The sequence below is a fragment of the Tauraco erythrolophus genome, chromosome 11, assembly GCF_009769465.1.
Source record: "Tauraco erythrolophus isolate bTauEry1 chromosome 11, bTauEry1.pri, whole genome shotgun sequence".
Classification (NCBI taxonomy): domain Eukaryota; kingdom Metazoa; phylum Chordata; class Aves; order Musophagiformes; family Musophagidae; genus Tauraco; species Tauraco erythrolophus.
Window position 1 is genome coordinate 29,623,370 of NC_141475.1, and position 11,286 is coordinate 29,634,655.

The 11,286-nt window shown below is 51.7% G+C and overlaps 1 protein-coding gene across 1 annotated transcript; it reads right to left on the reverse strand.

Moving 5' to 3' along the window:
- Window positions 1-470: 470 nt before the first annotated feature.
- SUCNR1 (succinate receptor 1) lies at window positions 471-4,158 on the reverse strand. The gene is made up of 2 exons (XM_086618644.1): window positions 4,009-4,158; window positions 471-1,421 (listed from the first exon to the last, which is right to left on the reverse strand). The coding sequence occupies exons 1-2, from the start codon at window positions 4,156-4,158 to the stop codon at window positions 471-473; spliced, it is 1,101 nt and encodes a 366-aa protein (XP_086474770.1).
- Between the last annotated feature and the right edge of the window lie 7,128 nt (window positions 4,159-11,286).

Consider the following 11,286-nt stretch of genomic DNA (forward strand, 5'->3'; position numbering starts at 1 on the left):
AAGACTTTGCAAATGCTTCTACAAAGAAGGCTCAACCTCGATCCCGGGATTGTGTTGACCGTGTGCATTGGCACCCCGGGGGCACATTTTATCCGAGCCTCGGTCCAGTCTGGTATCGAGTTATGGCTCACAAAGAAGCCGTCTGAGCGCAGCGTATTCTCCCCCTAGGAACTACCACGATGATCTTCTAATTACCACGTTAACAGCCCGTAGCGTATCCCGCCATGAGAGCAGAGTTTCCTGCCGTGCTGCTGTGAGCCAGCACCCTTTCTGGCTGCTGGCCTCGGATCAGCAGAAGGAGGTCTCCTGTACCATAAGGTGACCAGTGCATCTAGAGGAACACAGTCAGCTCACGCATATTCTATAGAACAAATAAAGTTATCGAAAAAAACGGCACCGGACATTGGCGAACGCTCTCCCTAAGAGAGTTTCCTCCCTCGTCTCCCACTACGACAGGTCTCCTTGCTCGTTCATTTGCCGGTGGTTGTCAACCTGCCCAAGAGGTGCCTTATTTTTGCCATCAGCATCTCTCTGAAGTGGTCACCCATTAAGAAATAAAACATGGGATTAATGGTGCTGTTCAAAAACGCGATGGGTCTCGTGATGATGTAAACGGTGTTGATGACGCCCTGCGTGCACACAGATACGTTCAAGGCTGGAATTCGGGAAGCAAGTCGGACGTTGCGCATTATGTGATAGGGAGTGAAAAGCAATGAGAAGATAACCACCGTGAGGATGACTAACGTAAGGGGTTTTTCAAGTGTCAGGAGGGAACTGATTTGCCCACTCCTGTTTTTAAGAAAACGAACCATCTTCACATAGAAGCAGCACATGATCACGAGAGGGATGAAGAACCCAAAGACAGTCAGGAACATGCTATAGATGAGGTTTTTCGCAGGGTCCCCAGAGCTTGCGTAATCAAGACACTTGTAATTATTGGCAGCTGTTACAGGCTCCAAGAAATATATCAACGGCAGCAGTTCCAGTATCACCCCGATCCATATGACGACAGACATGATAAGGGCCGTTTTCCTCTTCTGCAGAAAATGTTCTCTGAACGGGTATTTTATGAGCATGTATCGGTCGATGCTGATAACGGTGAGGAAAAGGATGCTGCCGTACAGGTTTGCATGTAACAGGAATCTGTTGCTGTTGCACAAGATGCTCTGCTTTGCCCACTGATCTCTGGAGTAGCTGTTCACGAGTACTGGAAGAGTACACAGAAATAACAAATCTGATAATGATAAATTGAACAGGTAGATGTTGCCACTTTTCCAGGTTTTCAGGCAGAAAACGTAGCCGAACACAACAATGGTGTTTCCAATGAAGCCTAAAATAAACTCAAGGCTGTAAACGGTGGAAAGATAATACTTTTCTAGGACTCTGTTCGTCAGCAAACAGCTGTCTGTCTCATTCACAGCCTGGAAAGTCAAAAGAAAAAAAAAACAACACCAAAAATTAGTAAACGATGATGGCATGGCCACTTTTATATTGTTGCTGTCATAGGTGAATATAGCATGCTATTTCCTTACAGCTGATATGGTAGAGACTTGAACTTGGAGGATTTCCCTTATGCACTAAAGGTTTCTACTTTCAGTCACTGACCTCAGTTCCTGACCAAAATGAAGACTTTCATGAGCAAAGACCTGTGTGAGGAGTTTGCAGAAAGGGCATCACCTGAAGGCATCTGCCGTAACGTGCCACCTGCCGCTTGGCCAAACCCACGGCAGTACCAGAGGCTGGGAAAGTAAAATTTGCCTGTCACCTCTTTGTCACAGCTTTTACTGGAAGTCATCTGTCTCCCTGTTACCCAACCCCCATCCCATGGTCTCCTTACTCATCACTAAAGCGGAAGTCCACTATCAAGATTGATAAGGGATGAACTCATTAGCAGCAACACGTCCGCACTCGGACAGCGTCGCTCGGAATTCATTAAGAAGTCACGAGAGAACGTGTCTGTTAAATTAACCAAACCGGTCGTCACGCACTTTGTACGGCTCTGCCGGTAACGCGGTGCCAGAGTTGCAGGGAAAGCACCGCGAGGATGCAGCGTATCCTGTGCATCCTGCGCGTCACGGCAGGCGTGCCGGAGCACTTCCAGCTGTTCCCGTGAACACAGGGCGTTTCTGCTCCCAGGGTTTTACACAGGGCATTTCTGCTCCCGGGGTTTTACCAGTCTCTTCTGTTTTCTACAAAAAGCCCTTTCAAGACAGGAAGGTTCAGCTACGACTGATGAGTGCTCGTTGATATGAAAGCGACTGTAATCAAGGGGACAGCGCAGTCGAGTTCAGGATAAAACACCTTCAATGCCAAATTCACAAACTTTGAGTCACTTTTGTTATTAATTTCCTATAAAACGATAACACTGTGTATGATTTATCCGGTCACAGTTCACAACTTCTGCTAAGCCCACACCTGGTGTGTAACAGAGAGCCCCAAGCCCAGCTCCACAAAGCAGCTGGAGGAGGAGAGACTGGTCCGCACTGGGACGATGCTGAGTGCCAGGCTGGCAAACGCGTGGCTGTTTGCTGCTGGGAGAGCTTCCAGCACTGCTGCCAGCCCTCCTGCATGGCCAGCACTGCTGCCAGCACTGTTGCCAGCCCTCCTGCATGGCCAGCACCACAACCAGCACTGCTGCCAGTCCCCTTGCACAGCCAGCACCGCTGCCAGCCCTCCTGCATGGCCAGCACCGCTGCCAGCACTGCTGCCAGCCCTCCTGCACGGTCAGCACTGCTGCCAGCACCGCTGCCAGCCCTCCTGCACTGCTATTTCATTTTCTCTTTGACTCCAGACAAAGAGCTTCCACTTTCGGCTTGGAAGTAAGTAGCACGGTCGGTATTCTTTAAGGAACAAAACTCTCTAGGAAGCTGCACCAAGTGTGACTTTGCCTGAGAAAAAATTTTGCTCTTTTTCTAAAAGATGGTTTAAAAAATGCTTCCATGCTACAGGGGAAGAAATAGAGTAGGATCGACAGTGCTCCCTCCTCTCCCTCCTCAGGCAAACACTCCTGTAGCCACCTGCGAGGAACTGCGTGGTAAAGAAAGCTTTGGTTAAAATATTAGCAAAACAATTAGAAAGCAGGGGGAAAAGAAACGTTAGAAAAATGAGACATGGACTAAAACTGAAATCAAGCAAAGTCTAAGCACTGAAAGAGCCGCAATGTGACTGCCACAAGATCTGCTGCAGCCTCCACAAATGAGCTAAATATTGTCGGTGTTTTCAAAGCTGTTCTTCTGCCCAGGCTGTGTTGACAGGTCTCTGCTCTCAAAGCACCGTGTTTTATTTTAAAGCCAGATCTCGAGGCAGAACAAAGTGCAGCGTGTACCAAACGCCCCAGAGCTACCCCCCGGCAGATCCCTGCGTGGGCACCGGGCGCTGCAGGAGACACGGATGCCACAGCCACGGCGCTGGCTCCGCTCGGAACAACGCGGCACCTCCAGCCCGGCCCGCCTGGGCTCGGGGGAAGAACCTCGACGTTTCAGCGAGATTTTAACCCTGGAAAACACCGCGCGAGCATCGGCACTTCGAACCCAAACAGCAGTTAAGTCGCTCCGGCGTTGACGGACGCATTGATCAGGCAGCCACTAGAAAAAGCCCGGTGAATCCATTCCAAAGCCATCCCTTCCAAAGCCATCCCTTCCAAAGCCTCCATTCCAAAGCCATCCCTTCCAAAGCCTCCATTCCAAAGCCATCCCTTCCAAAGCCATCCCTTCCAAAGCCTCCATTCCAAAGCCATCCCTTCCAAAGCCTCCATTCCAAAGCCATCCATCCAAGCAGCTCCGAGGGGACCCCTCCAGGGCCGCTCTCGCAGAGGCACCTTACCATGGCGGGGGGGGGAGGGCGCTGCGCTCCGCCCGCGCTGCCGGCCGCGCCTCGGGAGCCGCGGGAGCGCGCGGGCTGCGCCGTTTAACCGCGCTGGCGCGTGATGCGGCCGGTACCGAGCGAGGGCGGGGGAGCGATTTGTTTGGCGGAGCGGGAGCGGGGGCAGCGCCGGCGGGAGGACGGTACCGCGAAGCGGCGCTTCCCCCCCGCGGAGCCCCGCTCGGCCCCCCCGGGCACGGGGGCGGGGCGGGCCGGGCTCTGCCGCCGCACCCGCCGGGCGCGGGTTTCGGGGATGCACCGCCGCGGCGGGCGGAGGAAGAGGCTGCTGCTCTTCATCCCGCCTCTCGGAGAGCCCCGGTGGCGGCCCGTGTCCCGGTCCCGCCCGCTGCCGCTCCGGGCATCCTGCGCGGAGCAAACCGGCTACAACGGCGCGTTTGAGCTCCCTGGGAGCGGAGCGCGACAGAAGAGCGCGCAGTTCTCATAGAGTGTCACGTTTTAACCCTTCAAAGCCCGCTGGTGCGCCCGGCATTGCTACGTAACCCTGTCCTGTTTTTAACTCCGACAACAAACACTGTCAGCGCAAAACGACCCTGTTCTGCTGCACCTAATGCACCTGCACCAGCTTACAGCAGCACAAGAGTGTTTCTTGGCTTCAGACAATACCGTGGCTTTTTTACGTGGTGTTTTGGTTGCATTCTTACCTGCAGACCGCTGCTTTCCACGGCTCAGAAGCCCCAGGGCCCCCCATAAAAGATGAGGTTTCATTTCTTGAGGCAAGGCATGCGCTGCCTGAAAGCGCTCATCGCTGCCCGAGAAGGTGGAGGTGCTGCGGTGTTCTTGCATAAAGATGAGCAGAAGAGTTATCATGGCAGGGTTCCGAGTTGACCATGGATGTGCGGCTGACACACGTGAGATGCTCTCCATCTGGGATTTCCACTGCTACCGGGCAGGCTTGTATCCAGGGGAGATTTTTAGAAAATCCTGCGCTGTGCAAGGCAAGCTTTCGTTTACTTTCGTCTAACTTCTCCTGCTGTGCATATGCGTGCTCTAAGTGAGGTTTCAAGCCAAAAGCTGTTGCTATGTGACCTCTCAATATACATTAATGACTGAAGACAAAAGGATCAGTCTTTCTTTCCTGGCTCATGTAAGCAGCAGATCTCTTTTCAGCCTGCTACAGAAAAAAAAAATCCACCCCGTATGCAGTCTGCAGGGCTGTGTTTACAGTTGCTAGGCTTACTTTGCAGGAAAAATAAAATCCCAGCGTTTGGGGGGCTTATAAATTGCCCTTTAGTAAACAAGACAATCGCTTCATCCATCCATTAATGGCAGCTGGCTCAGAGTCCCTGTCAGACACCGAACCAGCTCCTGCTGCACCCCGAGCAGATGGCTATGCATTTGCAACGAGTGCACACGGGTATCTAATCACTTCATCTAATCCCAGCAAACCCAGGACATTTGTGCAACATTTAGATCGCATCCGGCACCTGGAAAACACGGGCAGCGTGGGTGCTGCTGTGATCTGGGTGAGCAGCTCCCAGCAACACCACAGGTTGTTACGGCACTGAGCTGCTGCTCCATCCCTCGCAGGGGACAAACAAACTGGAGCTGAGTTCCATGTATTAGGTGTGTCTAAAAAAACCTGTCCTCTGCTGGGTGAGCCTTGTGCGCTGAAGGACAAATCTCCCTCAGGCCGTAGAGGAGCCCCAGGGGCTGCAGCAGCAGTGTCAGAAGCCTGGGGGACAGCGGTGCTGTGCCATGCTCCAGCCAGGACAGTCCCTTCACTGGAGAAGGCCATGCCCAGGAGAAAGGGACCTTCCCTGGAGCTGAGGAACAGCCGCAGGCAGAGCAGTGCTGGGGTGGGCATCTTCAGTTCTTGGGCAGAGCACGTGGTCTCAGAGCTGTGGCCTTCCCAGGCTCATTCCTGCTCCCGACTGCGCAGGTGACAGCACATGGTCTCATCCCGACTGGCCTGGGATCAAGCCTTCTCCAAGGAGTCACTGCCATGGAGAGCATTTCAGTGCAAAGCTTTGAGGTTGTCTGCAAACATAGCCGCCACCACCTGGCTAACCAAAACCACTTTTGGAAACAATTTCCTTCCTTTTCAGAAGGAAATATGAAGAACTGAGAAGATAAGGTTCACTCCTTTTCTCCTCTCCGCATCCCCTGCAGTGCTGAAGGATCTTCTGGACGTGGCAATGAGTGCTTGGAAGAAAAATGATCCAATACTCCAGGCAGCAAGTACATTTTGAAAAAGCACAGAAGAAAGAGGAGTGTCAGGGACACGCTGAGCTTTGAAAGAGATTTTAAAAACAGGAAAGAAGAGCTGGGCAGGTTTGGGACTGGTGGCAGGTACCTGACCCACCAGGCCCCTGTCCCACATGGTACCACCAGCAGTCTCCGCAGCACAGGCAGGAGGTCGGGCTGCCGCCTTGGCAGGAGCATCGCTGGGGACACGGATCGAACAGGATGTCACTGCCACCACAGGCATGACAAGGACAACTGCTCGCCGCCCTCTTTAAGGCGGAGTAACGGGAGGGAGGCTTTAGGAGAGCACAGCCACCAGCATTGCCGTTCAGTCCTCCAGGGCAGGCTGCCGTAGATCCTTATTTTGATAAAAGAACAACCACATGCAAACCACCGCTCAGAGCATCCAATAAACCCAGCACCTACGGTGAAAACAGTATCGCATGGCCACAATACCTGGTGTGCGTGTGCCAGGTCTTTCCAGAGTACCCAGGGAGACCTGTGTTTGCCCGATAAGGCTTCCAACACGGCTACTACGGAAACTTTACAGAACATTGACACAGCTCACAAACCTCAACCTCTAAACCATTGGGCAGCTGGTAAGTTTTTCCACTCTTCCACTGAAAGGTAGAGGGATTTATTTTTCATAACAAATTGTGCTTCTGAATGATGCTCTCCTGCCTGGCAGCGCTGCACCCCACGAGCTTGGCTTAAGAAACCCAGCGCTCTCCGGGTGCCCTAATTGTACCTTGCATGGCACAGAGGGATTTAAAGGGTGTTCTGAGGGATACGAGGTATCTCAGAGAGATGTTAACAGACAAGTTAACACAAGTTGCAAAGTCAGTACTCGAGCACTTACATTTACATTTGCTTATGCAAGTCTAACCTTCCAGCTCAGAGCTGCATGCAGAAGGGAGGAGAGAGGCACAATTTTGGGGTGGGGGCACACTAGAGAGGCAGGGTGGAAAGCACGAGCGCTCCAAAGGTGCATTAAAAGCCCCATGGGCAGGAGAGATTCTGCCCACGCACAAGCTGCAGCGTCCCGTGGGAGCCCCTGTGCAGCAGCGCCAGGGCCAGAGGGGACAGGAGCAGCAGGAGGTGGCCCTGGCCACCATGCACATGGCCATAGCAACTTGGCAGGAGGGAGATCCATCCCACACCTGGTAACCCTCGTTCCTACAGCACCCCCATACCACACTCCTTTATTACCGTTGACTGGTCTTTCAAGGAACGTCATCAGTGCAAATCTGTCCACTGAGGACCAGCCCAACGCGAGCGCCGTCCACCCAAAACGCGAACAGTCCCGGCGATGACGGAACCGCGTCCCGCGGCTTTGGTAGGAACCCGCGGTGTTTCTGGGGCCAGCTGCTGCAACGGTGCCTCCCGGATTTGCTCCTGCAGCTCCCAGCCCATTTGAAGCAAGTTTGGAAAAACGGGGCGTTTAGACCAGGAGAGAAGGGCTGTCCATTAATGCCGTGCTGTTAAACCACCGGGTTCTTTAGCATCCTGCGGGCTTTAAAGAAGAAATGCAGCTGGAGTCAGGCTTGTTTGCTGTCATTAAATACCCATTAGTCAATTTATATTAGACTGAGGCCTATTAAATGAGCCATGCATATTTAATGGTTTATTATGATGTATGCGCATTCGACTGATTGGAATGAGCCATTAAGGTTGACCTGGAGTGAAAGGCGGAGCTTTTCCTGCAGACCCATTAAACAGGGGATGTTTATCCCCACTCGGAATTCGTCCCTGTGAGCAAAGTGGAAGGTGGGTATATTCTTTTACGTTATAAATTGTGACTAGAGGAGATTAATTAGTACCTTGCCCCGGCCACTGTGAACCAGTAGAAGAGAACTTTGGGATGACAGCTGCGGTGCACACGCTGCTGCCGTCCCCCAGCCTGGACGGTGCCAGGCAGAGGCTGCACAGCCTGTTCCTGGGAACGCGACAGCCTTGTGCTGTTCCTACCCTTGATACGAAGAAGGGCTAGAATTAAATGTTGATGTTTGTGGCTTGTTTTATTAGCCCAGCAGTACCTGGTTTCCCTATGCTCCGGAATAAACGCGGCCCGTTTCTCCTCCGCTGCAGTCCCCGAGCCGCAGTCATCGTGTTTGGCAACTCCCTGCCGGAAAACCGCATCCCATCGCTGCTCTCCAGGCCTCGGGGTGCCTCTGAGGATGGGGCCACGGCAGCTCCTGTGCGCAGCGCGGTGCTGGGCGCCGCTGGGGAAGGGACCTGCGTTTATGAATCGCTGTGTGCAAACAACGGCGTGAATAAAGAGCAGATAAACCCCAAATGAATCCGCTCCCCCCCGTGTATCTGCTGCCCACAATTCTGCTTTTATGAGAGCAGCCTCCGAGCGTGCCTGCAGTGTAACGACTGTGTGGAGGGTGCTATCTGCATAAAATGCCTCCATCACACACGTCTCGTATTCAATTGCTCCCCATAGCACTTTGCCATCTGTTATTTGGAATTGCACTCATTATATGCAGGGCCTGAAAATGAGGAAAGACATGAAATTGCTTCAGTTATTCAATTAATTTTTCTTCCTGGGAGAAATAGACCTTCATTAATAACGTATGTTTCAAGAAGTCCAACATACAGATTTCTTTTGCTCCCCCAAAGCTATAAAGCCCTTTTTCCAACTCCCACCTCCCAGGAGGAAGAGCCTTCGCTGCTCTCTGCTGCTGCACAGAACCTTTACCCTGGAGCCTTCCTCCTCCTCTTCCCCCTCCCAGGACAGCAGCCCAGCCACGCAGGAGGGAGGGGGGTAAGACCCAGCTTGGGCTCTGCCACCCCAAGACCTCCAGATTGATGTGTTCTGGGGCTTCTGCCCCACAGAGCTACAGGTGTTTCTCTAAAGTACAACATGTATTTTATTTAAAATGTGGAAATTTTTTGGAGTTATACAAAGCAACATACGTAAATGTGTGTCCTACACTTATAAATGTATATTTCTATGAAATACAAATGGCAGCTGAAGGTAACTAGGGCTCCATGAATAAGCTCAGTAAAGATGCTAAATGCAAGGTCATGATACGCGTCAGTGAAAGCCTGAACACCACCGTGATTGTTTTTAAATAGGAGAAATAAACAGAGTTCAGCTTTTAAAAATACCTTTTTTCTCCCCCCTTTTTTTCCTTCCCTCCATTCATTGTAATGCACTTTAAGGTTAGTGAATATCAACCCTATTAGTGTCTGGGATATGAAAAGCTATCCTAGCTTTCCTCTGAAGGCGAGGCAATAAATCAGCTAATATTTAAGCACTAAAGAAGCTGCTTTTAAATTTCCCACGTGGCCGATAAATAATACTGGCTTCTCATTTACCAGCTTTTAAATATTTTCATTCAGGCAACATTCATGGGCACTGGGGACATCAGTGCAGGAAAGGGGGACGGGTCACAATCCCTGTCTTCTAGCTCAAAACACACTCTTCCCTTGAGAGCCAGCCACGTTGTGGAGAGCACCGTGAGAAATAACTTCCCTGGGAGGCTGCACGAGCACACGCGTGTGCCAAGGACACGCAAACATTGTGCTGCTGTGCACGGGGTTCCGCAAGGTGCTTTTTAATCCCACGGTACGGTTCGTGCCTGGCACGCTGGCAGCGAGGCTGGCGCCGTTTCAAGGATGGATGGAGAAGTAGAGAAATAGATGCTCCTGCTGCAACACCAGACCCGGTTCTCGGAGCCCATGTCCCGGGGCGAGCGGGAGCCCCGGACCACCAGGTCTCCCCACCGCCAGGCTCAGCGCCCCGCTGCTCCCCGTCCCGACCGCAGGCTTCAGCGCCCTTCTGCTGCTAAAGGACACCTACACAACCACTTCTGCTTCTCTCCTCAACCACCGCAGTCGAGCATCACCAGGTGTTCACGTTAACGGTAAGAGCAGAAGTAAAACATCTCCCCAGGTTTGGTCCTGGTTGTTTGCAAGAGCTACTGTGTCCTACGGCTGACTCGCCATTCCTTTCCGATAAATGGGATACTTGAGGGACAAAAAATGCTTTGCACTGGAATCAAAGACAAGGTTAATTTATACATTTCACATAATAAAGATGAAAAAGAAAAACATAGCAATCATTTCATCCACATTCCATCTAAAGAGGCTGCACACACACTCTGTAAAAAACCCAGAGTTATTGAAGGTTCATTATCTTTTATGCAAAAGAAAAAAGCAGGATACTAGAAGTACATGTTTGTGGTGCATTGTGATCAGTTTAAAACCAACAGCCAACCAAGGTGTGCGTTCCTCATTCAGATTTTTAAGGTTTATATTTAACACACAAAACGTTTATATAGAGGATATTTGTTTGAGACTGACAGCTGAATTGTGTTTCTTTTTTAAGTCTGTAAAACTACTAAGCTAATTTTATTTTTAAAAATTCAGATGTAAAAACTGCTAAACAATTTTAAGGATAATTAGAACACACAATTTATGAAATAAGTAGAACACAAAACAGAGAGCAGCGCTGTTGCAAGGCCAGGACCTTCAGTCTTCCTTTTTCTAACGAATATCCAGTGCTGTTTTCTTACACTATTTCCTTCTAGCGCAGGGATTAAAGGAAGTGATGAGTAAGACAGATGGTTTTTAAAAAGCCAAACAAACCCCCAAACCCCCAACATCTGCCCTGTTTCAGCCATCCTGCTCGGTTTTCCCGTGCACTGTGCGGGCGAGAGCCGACAGCGCAGCACGGCAGCCCGTGAAGTTGGGTCCCCCCACCCTGCTCACCCCATCGCCCGACAGCCGCAGTGGGGCCTCACTGGCACTTCCCGTGGGATCCCACCAACGGGAACAGGGAGCACGGGCAAACGGCGACCTTGCCCGTTTGCACAAGCCTGCGACATGAAGACATTGCGACAGGAAGAAACATGAAGCAACCAACACAAGACACCAAGTGCCAGCGCTGGGCCAGGCAAAGGCTTGTGCACAGCGTGTGGACAGGGGTCGGGCACACCAACCCTTCTGGTCTTGGCCAGGAGGGAAATCCCAGGGCAGTCCCGGTGGTTTATGGGGTTCCGAGCTCAGAGGACAGCACTGGAAGAACACTTGGGTTAGAATCAGACTGATTTTGCTGCCAGAGATGAAGAGAAATGCTGCAATCCAGTTGCCGCTGGGCAACACAATGAAGATGGCAATCACGCCCCCAGCCTCACGTAGCTCCGGTTCTCCTACGCTCCCCGATCGCAGCCAGCGAACGCGAGCCAGGCACCCCAGGGCGTTCTCGAC